Here is an 18,269-nt window from a genome sequence, read left to right as displayed (position 1 = left end):
ATTTTGCACTTTTAGTTGCTTTATTTGAACTGTTTTTTGAAATTTCTGAGAATTGTAAAGAACGTATAATGCACAGAGTCAAGTGTTGATATATTATATTTTGTTTGGCTGCCTTCTCCAAAGAGGCCTTGGTTTTTGTTTTCTGGTTCTACTTAGGTCCAGATGACATTTTTTTCCCTTTGGCTTCCAGATAGAGTTGTGGGTTGGCTTCTGTTTTTTGTTAATTTCAGATCAGGTTTGTTTTGCTTCTGTATTTTAGTTGAAATAAGTGCCTAATGAGAAGATCTGACTTTGATCTGCACAGGCCTCTCTATGTTACCGTAGTGTATCAGGGGAAATGTTCTCACTGCATGAGGATTGGTGTGGCTGTGCCTCTGTCTGGGACTGTCGCCAGGCTTCGGGAAGCAGTGTCTATGGAAACAAAGATCCCCACTGATCAGGTAATAAGCCTGCTCAGGCCAATTACACATGAGCCATAAAAATGTTGCTTTCTAAAAAAAACAAACAAAAAAAAATGTTGCTTTCTCTTCTGGAATTTTTTAACAGTCCCCTGCCAAGTATGGTTAGGTAGAAATGTAAAACCAATTGTGTCTGTGTGGAGGAAAGAAAAATTAAGACCCAAAGGATGAAAATGTACATTAAAACTTTTCATGCTTCATTTAATTATATATATATATATATATATATTTAAAAGGAAAGCTATGATTTTACACCAAGACCTTCCTTTTGGCTTCATTTATAATTACTCAGCCTCTCTTAAGCCATTCTTAGGGATTTTTCTGTGGACAATAGGTAGAGCATCCCTCTGGTATTTGAAGGTCAGAGAGGCTTAGAAAAGTTGACCCTTTCCAGTATGGTGATAAGAATGGATATCTACTTGCTGGTATAGTACATATAGATGCTCAGTATGGTTCACTTTCTGCTTAAAGCTGGGTTAGAGACACACTTTGTTTAGATGAGAGAAAGGAATGTTGTACCTCTTCTGCCGCCTTTTTTGGGGTAAATTTTTGATAAGTATTTATATTTAAAGATTTTTTTAGGGATCCCTGGGTGGCGCAGCGGTTTGGCGACTGCCTTTGGCCCAGGGCGCGATCCTGGAGACCCGGGATCGAATCCCACGTCGGGCTCCCGGTGCATGGAGCCTGCTTCTCCCTCTGCCTGTGTCTCTGCCTCTCTCTCTCTCTCTCTGACTATCATAAATAAATAAAATTTAAAAAAAAAAAAAAGATTTTTTTAAAAAAAGATTTTACTTATTCATGAGAGACACAGAGAGAGAGAGAGAGAGGCAGAGACACAGGTAGAGGGAGAAGCAGGCTCTACGCAGGGAGCCCGATGTGGGACTTGATCCTGGGACTCCAGGACCACGCCCTGGGCCAAAGGCAGGTGCTAAACCACTGAGCCACCCAGGGATCCCCATATTTAAAGATTTTTTTTTTAAAGATTTGACCCAAAGTATTTTTGACCTGTTTGTGACTTGACATTTTTGCCACAGTTTTTACTCCATTCACTATTATGATTTTATTTAGAAAAACATTTCCTATTTTAGATTTACTAAGAAAGATGATTCTGTGGTAGAATAACTTTTCCCTAGATAGCTTCAGGAAGCTGCTATGGAATCATGTGATTAATAGAAGTGTTTTGTACTTTGGCCTCATGTGGCTTCACTTGGGAAGATACTACAGTAAAACAAATGCAACCAGTGGTGTTGCTCTAATATAGTATCTCACATTTTCATAGGCCAAGTACTGGCATGTTAATAAAATGTTCATGTCCTTCCTTACTCTTGTTTATGGATTTTTTTTTTCCCTTCAGGATGGGAGGAAAGACTTTTAAAAGAGGGAAGCAGGCTGAGGGGTTGTGTTGAGGGCAGATCTGGTTGTATGTTTAAAGCTTCCAGTGCTTTCTGGCTCTTTTTGCATGTGATTTAAATGGCTGATAGAATTACAAGTTTGTTTCTGACCTTAGCTTGCTAGAGAAAGTAAATTATACTTGAATGTTCACCTGCAGAAAAACAATGTGGTCATTATAATCATTAGAAGAAGAATGTGCCAGGAATATTTTTCTTGGACTATTTGTTGGATGTGCCACCAGCCTCTTTCACCTCACAGATTTGTAGTGTGGTTGCGTTAGAAGAGGGGATCTTAGGAGTCCGTTCCAACCCCCTCATTTGAAGGAACCCAGAGAAACCGTGTAGCTTGTTCAAGAACATAGGGCTGGTTGGTGGCAGGCTGAGACTGGAACCTCTTCATGCCCAATCCAGTGCTTTTTCTCTAGACAGTGGTACTGAGCATGTAATGAGCATCTAAATGTTTTCATTGTTTTTTCTCCCATCTTTTGTTTTTCTGTCTTATTGTGAAATATTCAACCATTTCAGAAATAGGATTTAGAAAGTGCAAGTGTCTTAAGTATCTTAGAACTAAGTGTTACTAACTCTAATACCGTGCTGTGTATTCACTCCTATTTTATCCTGTGCATTTACTACATTTGTTATTTTATAAAAAATGGAATCATTTACACACATTACTCTTTATGTTACTTACTAGGAGATCTTTCCATGTTAGTGCAAATATATGTGGCTCATTTTTTTGTAATAGCTTTATAATTACAGTAGGACTATAACATATTTAACTAGTTCCTATTAGATATTTGAATTTATTTCATTTTTTTTCCTAATACAAAATCCATGGTTGTATGACATTTTTTAAACCTGAAATGAAGTTAATGATGTAGGAGAAAGTCTTGGAATCAGATGTGGACTCTTCTTGCTGCAAGAGACTGAATAATCTGATACTTTTTGGCAAGTCTCCTACCTCTCTTCAATTTCTTCCCCTTATGAGACAAAGGGGTTAGACTTTATCATTTCCTGGGGCTCTTCTTCACGAAAACTTAGAGGAGCTCTGGATTCAGTACCATAGCATTCTGAAATGAGAGTATATTATACATGTATAGAGGTTATCCTGCTTCTAAGATTCTCTTACTGAAAGTGGATAGTATGGACTCTGTGATGTGTTTCAGAGCCCTCTCATCGCCGTAAGCCTTCATGGGCTAGAGAAGTTCACGGTAGAATTGGGAGATCAATTTGTATTGACTTTCCAGTTATCCAACTGTTTACATTTTTCCCATTTTTAGATTGTGTTAACGGAAATGTACTATGATGGGTTCCATCGTTCCTTTTGTGATACAGACGACCTGGAAACAGTCCATGAAAGCGACTGCATTTTTGCCTTTGAGACTCCAGAAATATTTAGGCCTGAAGGAATTCTCAGTCAAAGAGGTAAATGAGCATCTGTTTCCATAAGGGTTTTCAGGTTTCACAACTGTCTACCCTTTGAGACGCTATTATATGATGGCATAGTTTTTTAAAATTATGGTAAAATACACATAATATTTATTTTTGTGATGGCATAAATTTTATGGTAACATTCTCTGGAAGAAGGCAGTTCTCACTGTTTCAGGCAAGGATATTTCCTTAGTTTCTAATCTTTCCTGCCCACAGTTGGAGCAGCCCCTGTCTGAGGCTCAAACCTGATTGAATCCTCCTTAAGTGGCTTCTTAAGCATCTTTTAACAGTATTTGGGAGGATGCATGATGCCATAGTGGCTTTTTTCTTTTTCTTTTTCTTTTTTTCTTTTTTGCATTTTGTTATCTGCTCTGATGCTTAATTTCTAAACTCTAACTCTTTGCTATAGAATGTTTTTTGATACCTTGCTTTTAAGGAATTTGCATCAAGGCAGCAAAAGAGAGTAAGGACTCTGTTCCTTTTCCTGTGGTTTGGGCTGTGATTTGGAACTTAGCCTATCTCTCTCTCTACTGTGCTTGGAGGATCTGGGGGCTATTTCTGATTTTGAAAGTTGCTAGGCCACTCCAGCTTTGTTCCTGGCCTTAGTGTTCTTCATGGTTCTGGGGCCTCTGTTCTTTTTCTCTACTCCAGTTGTTATTAAAGCATGAGAGGCACCTGGGAACTGATTAGAAATGCAGATTCCTGGACCCCACTCCAGGCCCACTGAACGAGTGGCTCGGGGATGGGGCCCAGCATGCTGTTTTTCACAGGTGATTCTAATGCACACCAAAGTTCAAGAACTGCTGAACTGAGAACCCAGGCTCAACAATGTCTTTCTACTGCCATGATTTTTAGAACTGAAACCTCCCTGCTCATTCTGTCTTTTCTTATGCTTCCATTCCCTTTTAACTGTCTGTTGAAATCTGCATACAAGTCCTGCATCATCTTAATACTTAACATATCTTAATACCCAGCATTTCTTAGACCCAATCCTTCTGTGTTTCTTCTCTGGAATCATGATGCCACCATCCTTCTCTTCACCCAAGGTGAACCCAAGCACTTCTCCCTCCAAATTCACGTAGAACTTATTAAACACTATACAGTTTTCCTCCTCGTCCTCTTGCCACTGATACAGCTCAGACCAGCCTCAACTGGGCTTTTCTAGTAACTTCTCTAGTAATAGCTTTACCCGTAAGCTTTCTTCTGTTCAGTTACTTTTGGTGAAATAATGGTGCCGCCAGACTTACTTGGATATATATTCTGATTTTATTACATTCTTATTGAATTGCCAGTGTTTCCCCCTTTGTCTGAGATTATATCTCAGCACCTTAGAAGAATGTATGTCCTGCCATGGTTGGTCTTTACCTTTCTTTCCAGTCTCTTTACTATATTCTGTCTCCTTGTCCACATATCCCATCTCGGTTACTCTGTATGTCTCGAATGCCATGTACTTTTATACGTTTGGTTTGCTCTGTTGAGAATTCATTTCTCCAGTTCCTTTCTCAGCTCCTACTTTGTCTCCTCTACACACACCTCCCTGTAGTCTCCCCGTCCCACCCAGTTCTAAACAACCACTCTTCTACTCTCCATCTCTGTAGACTAGTCTAAACTTTCATGTGAACAGAATTGTATAATACATGGCCTCTTGTGACTTGCTTCTTTCACTTAGCATAATGTTTCAGGGTTCATCCCTGTTGTAGTGTGTATTAGTCCTACAGTCCTTTTTATGGCTGAATAGTATTTCATTGTATGTATACACCATGTTTGGTTTATCAATTTATCTGTTGATGGACATTTGGGTTATTTCCCCATTATGGAATAGTGCTGTTATGACTATTTGTGTTTGTTTGAATACCTGTTTTCAGTTTTTTTGGGATACACACACATCTATGAGTGGAAACACTAGGTCATGGTAATTCTGTGTTTAATCTTTTGAGGAATTGTTAAACTGTTTTCTACAACAGGTGAATAATTTTTTATCCCACCAATATGTGTGGATTATAATTTTTCCACATTCTTGCTAACGTTTTTTATTTTCCATCTTTTTTATTATAGCCATCCTAGTGGGTGTGAAGTGATGTGTTATTGTTCTTGTATTTGCATTTATTCATGCATTGTGTTTGGATGATAAATGATGTTGGATCATCTTTTCATGTGCTTGTTGGAAATTTGTTTATCCTCTATGGAGAAATATCTATTCAAATTTTTTCCCTATTTTTAAATTTAAAAATTTTTTCTTGTTATTGAGTTATAAGAACTCTTTATATATGGTAGACTGATTCTAGACCCTTATCAGATATCTGACTTGCAAATATTTTCTCCTATTCTGTAGATTGCCTTTTCACTTTCTTGATAGTGACTTCTGATGCACAAAAGTTCTTATTTTTTTTATTTATTATTATTTTTTTATAAAGTTCTTAGTTTTTTTTTTTTTTTAAAGTTCTTAGTTTTGAAGTCTGATTTTTTGTTGCTTATGCTTTTGGTGTCATATCCAGGACCATGAAGCTTACCCCTGTGTTTACTTCTAAGAGTTCTGAAGCTTTAGCTCTTACATTTAGATCTTTGCACCATTTTGAGTTAATTTTTGTATATGGTTTGAGGTGGTGGTCTACCTGCATTTTTTTGTTGTATGTAAATAGTCAGTACTCCTAGCACCATTTGCTGGAGAGACCATTCTTTCTGCTTTGAATGATCTTGGTGCCCTTATTTTGTAAGTCCTTAATTTAGTTCCTCCTTTTCTCCACCACCTACTTCCGGAGATGCCCCAGTTTCTGAACTTTTTGGTAATTCTTTATGTTGGGTTGGTCAGCTTTCTCCACTGCCAGACTAAGATTCAGTTATCTCTGGTATATCCATATTTACATTACTATTTTCTAGGTAGTTTGTTATTTTAGCTTTAATTTTTTTTGACCTAGCAGCTCTTTTTTTTTTCCCAGTTGCATTTTCATGCGTGTGCTTTGTTTGCTGAAATTGTTTTCTGCTTTTAACTATATTACAGTAAAAAACTCCATTATCACCTTCTCCAGCAAGCTCTTCCTCACTTCCCCCACGTCAGGCTGGCTGCCTTCCTCTTGTTCCAGTCATGTCTTCTGCTAATCTCTGACAGCAGCACATTGTGTGTACTTCTCTTGTCCTTCTACTACGCTGTGAAATTCTTTGCGGTTGGGGCTATGTTTTGTTTTATCTTTTATACCCCAGCAGTTCAGTATAGTTCCTAATGCACAATAAGAGCCCAATTAATGTCCATTCAACTGAAAATTTGCCCAAATCCCTTTGTGCACCCCTGTTAGTGTGAAGAGTTAACACTTTCTGTTTTTGTTTTTTTAAAAGAATTTGAGCTCTTTTTTTTTTTTTTTTAAAGATTTTATTTATTCATGAGAAAGGCAGAGACAAAGGCAGAGGGAGAAGCAAGCTCCATTCAGAGAGCCCAACGTGGGATTCGATCCCGGGTCTCCAGGGTCATGCCCTGGGCTAAAGGCAGCGCTAAACTGCTGAACCACCCAGGTTGCCCTAAGTTTCTGTTTTTAAGTGAATTTGGTGAGGTCCAAGGTTGTCATCTACCAGCCAGAGAATGCCCCTGTCAGAAGACTGACCATACCACTTACTAAGTATTAGCCTCTGTTCTAAGCCTTGTAAATGAATTACTTGAGATTTATGATGCTGCTGCCTTCCCCACTTTACACATGAGGGAGCTAAGACTTGGGGAAGTTGAGTAACCATCCCAGTCATGCAGCTGGTAGTAAGTGGGTGTGCTTTTTGAACACAGAGCTTGATTTCTGTGCAGTTGAGTGGTACCCCCTCTTCTCATTAGGGACCCTCATCACTTTAGAACACGTCTTACCAGCCTTCTGCAAAAGAGCTAGGAAATGAAGTCAGGTCGTTCATTGTCTCAAATTCAAAATCCTCTTATTTTTATTTTCTCATACCAAAGTTTAAAGTGACTGTGAAGTGAAATCTGTTCTTCCTTTTGTAATTTGTTTTTGGTGTTTTAGTTTAAATTTTTTTCTTCTCTCTAATAGCCTGATGAAGATTCCATTTTTTCTTTTTTCTAGTTTCTATATACTTTTTTTTTAAACTCGAATTCTTCTGAAATTTATTTTTATATTAATCACATACTGGTCATTTTAAATTGCTGTAATGCTGATGTCCTTAATAGGTTTGGCAAATCTCATATTGATGGATTTTTAGTTTATTGCCAAAATACTGCTATGAATACTTTTGTTTTTGTACAAGCCACTTTTTATTTTATTCTTCTTTTCTTATTGTTGTTCTTATTTGTGTGTTGTGCTTATTTTTTTTGTGTGTGTGGTGATGGTGGCAGTGGAGGGCTTTTTCTTCTTCTTCTTCTTCTTCTCTGCTGATTGATGTGGGGTTCCATCCCAGGACCCCAAGATCATGGACCCCAAGAGAATATATCTGCAAGTTATATTAAGTTATATTAAGCTGGATGCTTGACTGACTGAGCCACCTAGGTGTACTGGAGGGCTATCTTCTTTTTTTTTTATAAATTTATTTTTTATTGGTGTTCAATTTGCCAACATATAGAATTAATAATACCCAGTGCTCATCCCATCAAGTGCCCCCCTCAGTGCCCATCACCCAGTCACCCCTAGTTCGTTTCCCAGAGTTAGGAGTCTCTCATGTTCTGTCTCCCTCCCTGATATTTCTGGAGGGCTATCTTCTATTTATAAGTTGGGGTATGATTTCCTTAGGCTGTACTTGGAGAGGATTAAAGAAGTGAACAAATATTTTAATTTAATTTTATTATTTTTTATTGAAATGAAATTGACATATAACATGTTAGTTTCAGGGATACAACATAATGATTCAGTTTTTATATTGCTGCAAAACGATCATCATGGGAAGTCTAGTTAACATCTATCTCCGTATAGTTACAAACATTTTTTTATTATAAGGACTTTTAAGATCTGCTTTCTTAGCAACATTCAAATATACAATACAGTATTATTAATAACTATAGTCACTATGTTGTGCATTACATCTCATTACTTATTTTATAGCTGGAAGTTCGAACTTTTTGATCCCCTTTCATTGATTTTGCTGACACTCTACCCTCCTGCAACCACTAATCTGTTTTCTGTCTATGTGAGCTTGGTTTTGTTCTTAAATTCCACATATAAGTGAGATCATACAGTATTTGTCTTTGTCTGAATTCTTTCACTTAGCATAAAGCCCTCAGGGTCCATCCATGTTGTTGCAAATGGCAAGATTTCGTTCTTTTTTTTTATGGCTGAATAGTATTCTGTCGAAATGAACAATTGTTTAATAAAGCACTTACTGAGTTTCTACTAAGTACAGGGCATTGTACTAGGTGCTGAATTGCTGAGTAGCTCTGATTGACAGCACTGCTTTCGGGCATTTCTGAAGACCTGATTTTCAACAACCTGTTTCATGCCCACCAGTCATATATTTTTGTTCACTTAAATGTAGGTCCATCCAGTGTGGTTGATTTTATTAAGGGTGACATGCCCTATAATGACTATGAATCTAGTAAGTGTGGTTTATCTTTTGTTTCTAATAAGTCTGGCTCTTTAGGGAGAAAAAACTACAGTTACAATATTGAAGATCATTCCACATTTACTAGTCTTATTTTTTTTAAAATTTATTTAGTTGCTGGTTGTATGGTCTCACCCTAAATTTGTCTTGGTGAATCATCTCTGCAAATTTGCTCTTCTAAAACTGTATCCAATATTTACTCAAGTGAAGAGTTTTTTTTTTTTTTTTTTAAAGATTTATTTATTTGAGAGAGAGAGAGAGAGTGTGTGAGTACCGGAAAGAGGCAGAGGGAGACAGACCGAGAATCCTCAAGCAGACTCCCCACCAAGTGTGGATCCCAGGACCCCGAGATTATGACCTAAACTGAAATCAAGAATCATATGCTCAATTGACTGAGCCACCTCAGTGCCCTCAAGTGAACAGTTTTAAATTTCAGTTTTCAAGACCTAAAGCTAATTTAAAGGAAACGATGATGCTTAGATTATTTTAATGGTGGCTCAGTTGGTTAAGTCTCTGACTCTTGATCTCAGCTTAGGTCTTAATCTCAGGGTTGTGAGTTTAGGCCCCACTTGGGCTCCACGCTGGATGTGGAGTCTACTTGAAAATGAAATTTAAAAAAAGTTATTTTAATGGCTAGATGCATTATCTCAAAGTAGATCATTTGGTTTCTTTTTTGATTATAGTTTAAATTACATGATGCAACTTCTTAATTTCTCTTTTGGGTAAATTTCTTTGTAATGAATGAAAAAAAGAATTTTGAATTCTTGAATAAGTTGTTTTTTATTTTTTTATTTTTCCAGGAATCCACTTAAACAACAATCTAAATCACTTGAAATTTGGATTGGATCATCATCGACTGTCTTCTACACAAGCATCAGCAAAGCAAGGGAAAACAGACTTGCCCCCAACAAGAGCAGGAAGCGACAAGATTGTTCTATTAGTGTGTAACCGAGCCTGCACTGGGCAGCAAGGGAAGAGGTAAAAACCAGATTACCAATAAGTGCTGAAACTGTAAAAGTCTAATATTTTCAAACATTTAAAAATGTGGGCATGAAAACCCCTTACTTTTATTAATTTTTGATTATGATATTTAGAAAAAATATACGTATAAGTTGACCTGATTTGAGGAGTTGAGAAGGGGAGAATATAAAATTAGAATGATAGAATCTGAATTAGAAAGGTTTTTCAAGCTCATCTAGTTGTTAAAGGCTCGATGGATGTATTTATTTTTAGTTTTTTAGTTCAGGTTCCTCGTGGGGCCTTCAGGCCTATATCCAGCTACTTTCTTAACAGCTTTTTTTTTTTTTTTAATTCTTAACATATCTTGTTGGATGGTATATGCACCTCAGTCTTATTTTCCAAACTGAACAGACTCTCATTCCCTGTAAATCTGGTCTTCCAGTATTTCCTCTCTCAGCAAATGGCACCACTCTATTCATTCAGCTGCTTAAGTCAGAAATTTGGGAGTCACATATCTCTCTCAAGTGTTTCCTGCTTAAGAATTGTTGGGACTTTTAGACTGTGTTTTAAAGCAGCCCTATCACAATAGTAATGTAACCTGAGTAATCACGAGATATGGGTATGTTTCAGGGACAAAGGACTCTGTTTCTCGTGTTTGTCAGGGTAACATTTTATTATCCTTTTCAAATGTTGATTTGAGATAACTTCCTCATTTAATAATGGTTAAATAACAACGGCAAAATGTGTTGATTTGTATATTTATGATATTTGTTAACCAATACTTGGGTGTTTACAGTGTCAGGCACTATTCCAACACTGGGGATAGAGCTGTGAAGGAGACAGGCTGTGTTCTTGTGGAGCTTAGACAGACTGGCCGTATACAAGTGTCTTTACTAGGCTGGTTTGATAGAGTGTGCTGGTCAGGGGTGTAGCCAGGCTGCACCAAAGAGGGGGATGGGGAAATCCACCCGAGGAAGTAGCATACCGCTGAGGAGACAGTGTGAGTGATGGGAACCTCTGGGGAAAAGGATCTGTAATGAGACAACATGAGTACAAAGACCCTAAGACTAAGAGGAGCTTGGCATGTTTAAAAGGGGCAGAAAGAAAGGCAGCTCAGCGCATTGATAAAAACTAAAGAACTGGGCAGCCCTGGTGGCGCAGCGGTTTAGCGCCGCCTGCAGCCCAGGGTGTGATCCTGGAAACCCTGGATCGAGTCCCATGTTGGGCTCTCTGTATGAAGCCTGCTTCTTAACCTCTGCCTGTGTCTCTGCCTCCCTCTCTCTCTGTCTCAATAAATAAATAAATAAAATCTTTAAAAAAAACCAAAAAAACAAACTAAACTTGTGGAGTCCCTTTTGTGATGCCCTTCTCTTACAAGTGAAGACATGACCGTGTGAAAAACAGGAGTGGCTGATTTATACACACTTGTAATTTCTTTCACATCACAGTACTGTATGTGGAGGGCCTGCCATGTGTGGAGGATTGCTATGTGTGGAAGACCTGCCGTGTATGGAGGACTGTTGTGTGTACGGAGGCTGTTAGAAACAGCTCTCCTGGTCTGAGAGCCTCTGTTTCAGCCTGAGTCAGGGTTTCAAACTCTTGGCTTGTTCATTCATTCATTAAGCATTTATTGATTTCTAGGCATTGGCTCTTTGGGTTACTGTGATAAATAAATCACAGTTCTTGCTATCAGATAACTCTGTCTACTGGTGGAGGCAGGAAGATAGAGGGTACTTGTAGCACCATGGCCCAGATAGCCCAGGGAACAAATCAATAGGGTACTTCCTGGAGAAGAATCCCTCTGCAGGGTCTTGATGTGGTGAAGGGGAGATAGCCTAGAGGCAGGGCGGGAGGGGTGTCCTAAAGCTGAGGGAGTTGGCTTCACGGAGAGTGGGTAGGACACGTGTAAGGCACAAAGAGTAGGTCTGAACAGCCTGGCTGCATATCACAACCACTTCTGATGGTGGGGTTCCTCAGCAAATCTCAGTGCTCCCGCCACATACCACCGTGATTACAACAGACTCTTGGAGGGCTGCACTTGGGCGTCATGGTTTTTGTTGTTGTTTTAAGATTGTATTTATTTATTCATGAGAGACAGAGAGAGAGAGAGGCAGAGACATAAGCAGAGGGAGAAGCAGGCTTCCTGTGGGGAACCCAATGCGGGACTCAATTCTGGGCCCCCGGGATCATGCCCTGAGCCAAAGGCAGGCACTCAACCACTGAGCCGCCCAGGTGCCCTTGGACATCTTGGTGTTTTAAAGCTGCCTTGGTAATCTTAGTGTACAGCCAGAGCAGAGAACTGTGGCCCTGCCTCTGATTCTCTAACTCCTGGGGGCCCAGCATGGGCAGGAGCCTCATAGCTTCTACCCTAGGCTGGCAGCTGACTTTTACTGTGACTTGCTTGCCAGTGCCTTCCTTGTCAGACTACCAGGGTAATGCTGTCTTGCATTTCAGACCTTCCAGCCCTGTCTATTCCTCTAGCACCCAACCCGTTCTTTGTAGACCCATGCTGTTTGCTAGACTATGTCCACTTCCGTCTTCTTTCCTCACTGTATTCATTGATCCTGTCCTCTTGCTATATGTAGTATCCCCTAGTCGCCATTTTAGCACATGAACTATTAAATTTCATTTAGCAATCTAAGCTTCTCTTCTGACTTTTTCATCCACTTATGAAAATAACTATTAAATTTCCTATTTTGAGAACCATCCTAAACCCAATAATGTAGTTGTTCCATTTTAAGAAATCATAAATAAAAAATTACAGCATTAAAGGGATGGCCATACTTTTAAGGTGATTGCAATATTTATCTGTGTTAGGTTTGGACTGCCTTTTGTTCTGCACTTAGAGAAGACAATAGCATGGGACCTTCTGCAGAAGGAGATCTTGGAGAAGATGAAGTATTTCTTGAGGCCCACAGTTTGCATTCAGGTGGGTAAGCGTTTTGACACTTTAGCATAGCATGGGTGCATACCCAGTGAAGGAATAGTCACTGTGATGAAATTTGAATTTTGGACCCCTGTGCTTAGGGAAGACTAGGCACGGATTTGGGATGTTGAGGAGCCCTGGTGGAAAGCTGTTTGATAAAATCAGCTGTGTTCAGATTTTCAAGACTAAGGACTTAATTCCTCATTTTCTGGCCATTGCAAGAATTTCCTTGAACTGCTAGGTATTTCCTTATAATACATATTTATTGTTAAAGATTAGCACATGATTAGCTGTGTATTTTCAAAATTAGGAGTACTATATTAAGGTATCCGTGAAGACTTATATTAAGTTAATGTTCAGCCTAAAGCAGCATATTACTTGTCCTGCATAACATATTTGATATGTGAGTTGCACTTAGATAAATCATCTTTAAAGTGTATAATAGTGGCTCAGCAACGTAACAGAACATGAGAAGTTTTGCAAAACCATTTGCTGTCCTTCTAATCTGTTTTGGAAAAGCCACTGTGACGCACATGGCCTTGAAGAGAAACTCAGCCACATTTTCCTTTATTGTTTGATTGCAGGTGTGTCCATTCAGTTTGCGTGTTGTTAGTGTTGTGGGGATAACATACTTGCTGCCCCAGGAGGAGCAGCCGCTGTGCCACCCAACAGTAGAAAGGTAAAAATCAGTAACTCACCTTCCAGAATTTTATTTATGCTCCTGTGTATTTTCTAGTGATGTCTGGTATAATTTTCACCTAAGTGTGGTAGGCTCCTTAGGCTTGTTTAGATGTACTTATTTTACTTTTCATTCATATTTGAATATGATATGTACGATCTTTTTTTAAAATCAGAAAAGCCTGGAGTACTCCTGTCAGGAAAGCAAATTAAAGCATGTCCCAGGACTACAGATAAATTACACTTCCATATTTAATCAAGATGGAAGTTTTCCAAAGTAGAGTTCTCATCATGCAACTTTCCTCCTGGAAATCTTAAATGGTAACCTGTGGCCTAAAAGATAAAACCCAGACTTCCACGGTCTATGAAGCTCTACACAGTTTGAACCCTGCTTGCTTCCCATTTGTCAGGTCCCGCTCTTCTTCTCTAAACCTTCAGCAGCATCAGAGCATGAGGATTGTTGGAATGTGTGGCACAGCTTTGTGTGTGCCTTTGCACATGTGGTGTCATTTGTTGATCATTCTGTTCCTCCTGACCCTCAGTAGACAGTCACTTCACTCTGCTACCTCTGTGCTTTCTACATGCTTCTGACACCCTACTGTATTAATAAAACAATACAAATGTGTGTGTATATGTACACAATACATATATGGACACATAAATACAAAAGCTCACGTTGTTTTTATTATAATTTATAACAAATATTATAGTTTCTTCATTTTAGGATTCCAAAATATATATATACATACATACACATATAACCTGGTTCTGTTTGAAAGCAGTTTATGTTTGGTTTTAGAGACGAGTTTTTTGTTTTTTGTTTTAAGATTTTATTTATTCATGAGAGACACACAGAGAGAGAGAGGCAGAGACACAGGCAGAGGGAGAAGCAGGCTCCATGCAGGGAGCCTGATGTGGGACTTGATCCTGGGTCTCCAGGATCAGGCCCTAGGCTGAAGACAGCACTAAACCACTGAGCCACCAGGGCTACCCGAGACAAGAGTTAAGAGATTAGGTTATCCAGAATACTGCAAAGCATAACAAATCCTAGATGGGTAATTAATATTGACTAGTAATGCTGAAGAGTTTCTCAGAAGATGGTAATAAGACAGGGAGCTTAGGGGGAGGACTTTATAAAGGACAGAGATGGAACTTAAGAGGTACCTTACAGGAAGTTCAGTTTAGATTGGCGTGGGCACAGTCCAAGGGCCAGGCATGGTTTACCGGAGAGGAGAAATGCAGGAGCAGACTTTGTTCCCAGAGGAACTATCATCCGGTTTCTATTTGGGTTGGTGAGAAATGAGACAAAAAGTTGGAAAGGTCATAAAGAACATCTAAAAGTGATTGTGCACAGCCTTATAACATGTGGCTGATTTCTTCTAATCTATTTATTTCTATACTGGACATTTTAATTTAAGGATTTTTTTGTCCAATTGTAACCTAGTTATTCTAAATATGAGTATCATTACGGTCTCTCCAGAAACCTTTCCTGATGAGGAACGATGATGAAGATTTTCAGTAGTCCTGTTATGATATCAAATTGCAGGTAATCACATAAGTAAAATTTATTTAGAACATAATATGTCACTTCCCTCTCCATCCTCTAGGGCATTAAAATCTTGTGGACCAGGTGGCACTGCACATGTGAAGTTAGTGGTAGAATGGGACAAGGAAACAAAAGACTTGTGAGTATTTTTTTATTTAGTGCTTATAGAATCATTGTTTTAATTATCATTTTAATAGCATCCCTTTGATCTTTCAGATTAGCTGAAACAAATCTCTCTTTAAGTATCCAAATGAGTTGCTAATCTTTTATTTAACTGGTTATTTCTTTCCTATACATTCTGTTGTCCAGATCTCAAAGACCTCAAAACATTTGTTTGCTGCTATCAGAACTATTTATTTATCCCTGTACAGGGCCAATTACTTTTTTTTTAGAGAGGAAACTGGGAGAGAGGGAGAGAGAGAGAATCTTAAGCAGGCTCCACACTGGGTGGAGGGCTTGATCTCATGACTCGAGATCATGACCTAAACTGAAATCAAGAGTTGGATGCTTAACCAACTGAGCCACCCAGGCACCCCTTTGATTTTTATTGTAGGCCTATTAACTCTAGTAAATTACACCAAATGCATATACCCTTATATACAAAGGACAAGGATCTATGAATTAACAGTTCATGGCCAAGCCCATGAAAGAAATAATAAAGTTATTTCTTGAAAATAACTTTACAGATACAGAACTTTTCAAGCATATTTTGGAACACAGAATAGTTGCATGACCAGCTGAATAACCTGTTGGTGTCATTACACATTGGTTCTTTTTGGTTTATAAATTTATAGTCACATTGTAAAGCTGCAGTTTTTGGGTCAGTTTTGCAAGACATTCTCTGATGAATACCTGCCTTCCCCCCATTGCAGCTTATTTGTAAATACTGAAGATGAGTATATTCCTGATGCAGAAAGTGTCCGTCTGCAGAGGGAGCGTCATCATCAGCCTCAGACTTGCACTTTATCCCAGTGTTTCCAGCTCTACACCAAAGAGGAGCGGGTAAGAGCCCAGCAGCACTTCTTGGGTGGTGAGGGTAGCAGGGAGGGAATTGTGGTAGGATGATACCAGAGAAGCAAATTATGCGCCAGAAAAGTCCCCAGACGTACTACACTCCTGTAAGTTCTGCACACATAATGGGCATCTAAGTGCTGTCCCTTTAATGACTTTAACATAAAGTCATATAGATTATTAGAAAACCTTGATTGAAATGCTCTAGAAGTGAACCTTTGTAGTTAATTTTTTCTTTTCTTTTGAACAACGCTTTTTTTTGTTGTTGTTTCCATTTGGAGATTTTAAATCATTTGCCTTAGTAACCAGAGTAGTGATTCTTAATTTTTTGGTACTAAGATCATAAGTACCAGGACCTATTTAAATTTAAACTTAAATTAATTAAATTAATTAAAATTAAAAGTTCACTTCCTTAGCTGCTTTAGTCACATTTGGAGTGCTCAGTGCAGGTATACATAGAAAATTCTATCAGACAGCATGGTTTGGACCACTTAGCACAGTGCTTTGCAGATAGTAGGGACTCCGTAAGTATTTGAATGGAAGAATAGACAGATACATGGATGAATAAGTCTTTGTGGATGGGATCAAGGCCTGTGTAGTTTTTAAAACTTTCCAAGTTTATACACCTTGAGCAGCCTTGACTAGAGCACTTGAGTGTTCAGCTAATCTTGAGTTGATGTTTAGGATCATAATTTTGACCACTAATTGTTACTGCGCACATTTATATGTAGTGAACCCTGCAATTTCATGGTTGGAGGGGACTTTAAAACTCCTTTTTTCTAATGGTTGAGTTCTTCTATCAGATTCCAAATAGGTGATTGTCCAGCCACTGTTTGAATACCTTAGTTATGAGGCATTAGTCTCTATTCGAGGCACACCATTTCATCTCTGGATATCTCTAATGGTCACTGAGGCTGCCCTTCGTGAAATATGCCCGAGGCTACTACAACCAACAGGTGTTCTCTCTCCTGAGTTCGTTAAGGATTCTTGAGGACTAGTCTTTTTTTTTTTTTTTTTTTTTTTTTTTTGAGGACAAGTCTTAATTGTCTTCCACTTGTCTACCCTTTAATTATTTGAAAATACTTTTAATATTTTAATAGAGTCCTTTTCCCCCAAGCTGTTCATAGCTAGTTCCTTTAATAATAGTTTTTCATAAGATCTTTTTTTTTTTTTCCCCCAGTTTGGGGCCTAATTATAAAATAGTTGACTTTAAAACAGGTTGATGGCAGACTGTGTGGTACCTTGTCCTATTTTGGGCTTTTTTTTTGGTTGAGGAGGGGATGTTTGAGAATGTTACAAAGCTTAAAACTGAGCAGATCTACTAGATGACAATATTTGTATTCCACAAAACATCTCACTGATTTAGAAGGAGGAGTTCAAGCTGGCAAGATATATTTTAGTAGGGATTCATTCATTCAGTAAATGTTCATTGAGTATATACTATGCGCTAGGTACTACCCATGGTACTGCAGATATAACAGGGACCAAGCCAGGCAGTGTTTCTGCCTTTGGGCTAATTATAGTCTAGTGGGGATAAATAAGTAAATCAAAGAAGGAACCTACTGTGGTTGAGAAACAGGAGTGAGGCCAATGTGGCTGGAACACAGGGATAAGGGAGAGAGTTGTGACAGTCTGTCCTGGTCATAAAATAACCCTAGCATCTATAAGCAGTGCCTGGCACAGAGAAAGCATTCAGTAAATACATATTAGAATGAATGAATTAATGAGTATTACTTGGGTAGTAGAGGTATGGAGGAGGGATTTAGGGAGTTAGGGATTTAGCCGCAGACCGTAAGATGGTTAACTTTGAGTTTAGGTATCTGCAAGCTCAGTATTGATCTGCAGTGTCATGTGTCAGCCACTATCAGCTGCTGCCTTAAGGATGCTTTAAAACAGGTTCCAGAATTCAGATGGTGATAGCACTGCTTTTTTCATTACCTAAGTGTTCATGGTTAAGAGACTGACAAACCGGGGCATGAGACAGTGGCTAGGGGATGGTGCATCTGGAAACCATAACATGCTGAATTGACAGAGGAGGCCTTAAGTGGAGATCTGATAGTTATTTTTAGGCACTTTAAGGACTGTCTATGGATGAGGGATTGGACTTAATTCTATCTAAAAAGCAGAACTTAAGGATTGAAAATTACAGGGAGAATGAATTTGTCTTAATATGAGGAAGAACTCTGACAGACCTTCTGAAAACGAAAAAGCTGCCTACTGAGACAGCCGCCTCTCGTTTGCTAGGCAGTTAGCTAGACCAGTGATGCTCCGAGTATGGTCTGCAGGTCTAGGAGCTCTTTGTAGCACCTTACAGTGTGATAATACAGAAATGAGAGATATTTTAAAAACTG

The 18,269-nt window shown here is 38.7% G+C and overlaps 1 protein-coding gene across 1 annotated transcript in view; it reads left to right on the top strand.

The window, feature by feature from the left end:
* Window positions 1–18,269, top strand: part of USP31 (ubiquitin specific peptidase 31) — a 67,042-nt gene that overhangs the window by 30,246 nt on the left and 18,527 nt on the right. Inside the window, exons 5-11 of the mRNA XM_055340079.1 lie at window positions 305–440; window positions 3,130–3,274; window positions 9,598–9,775; window positions 12,575–12,686; window positions 13,268–13,362; window positions 14,969–15,046; window positions 15,780–15,909. Of these exons, the coding sequence (XP_055196054.1) occupies window positions 305–440; window positions 3,130–3,274; window positions 9,598–9,775; window positions 12,575–12,686; window positions 13,268–13,362; window positions 14,969–15,046; window positions 15,780–15,909 (874 nt within the window). The remainder of the gene's footprint in view (window positions 1–304; window positions 441–3,129; window positions 3,275–9,597; window positions 9,776–12,574; window positions 12,687–13,267; window positions 13,363–14,968; window positions 15,047–15,779; window positions 15,910–18,269) is intronic.

This window comes from Nyctereutes procyonoides, unplaced genomic scaffold (assembly GCF_905146905.1).
Source record: "Nyctereutes procyonoides isolate TBG_1078 unplaced genomic scaffold, NYPRO_anot_genome, whole genome shotgun sequence".
NCBI classification, from domain to species: domain Eukaryota; kingdom Metazoa; phylum Chordata; class Mammalia; order Carnivora; family Canidae; genus Nyctereutes; species Nyctereutes procyonoides.
The sequence above is the reverse complement of the archived record's forward strand: the minus strand, read 5'-3'. Positions and strand labels throughout refer to the sequence as shown.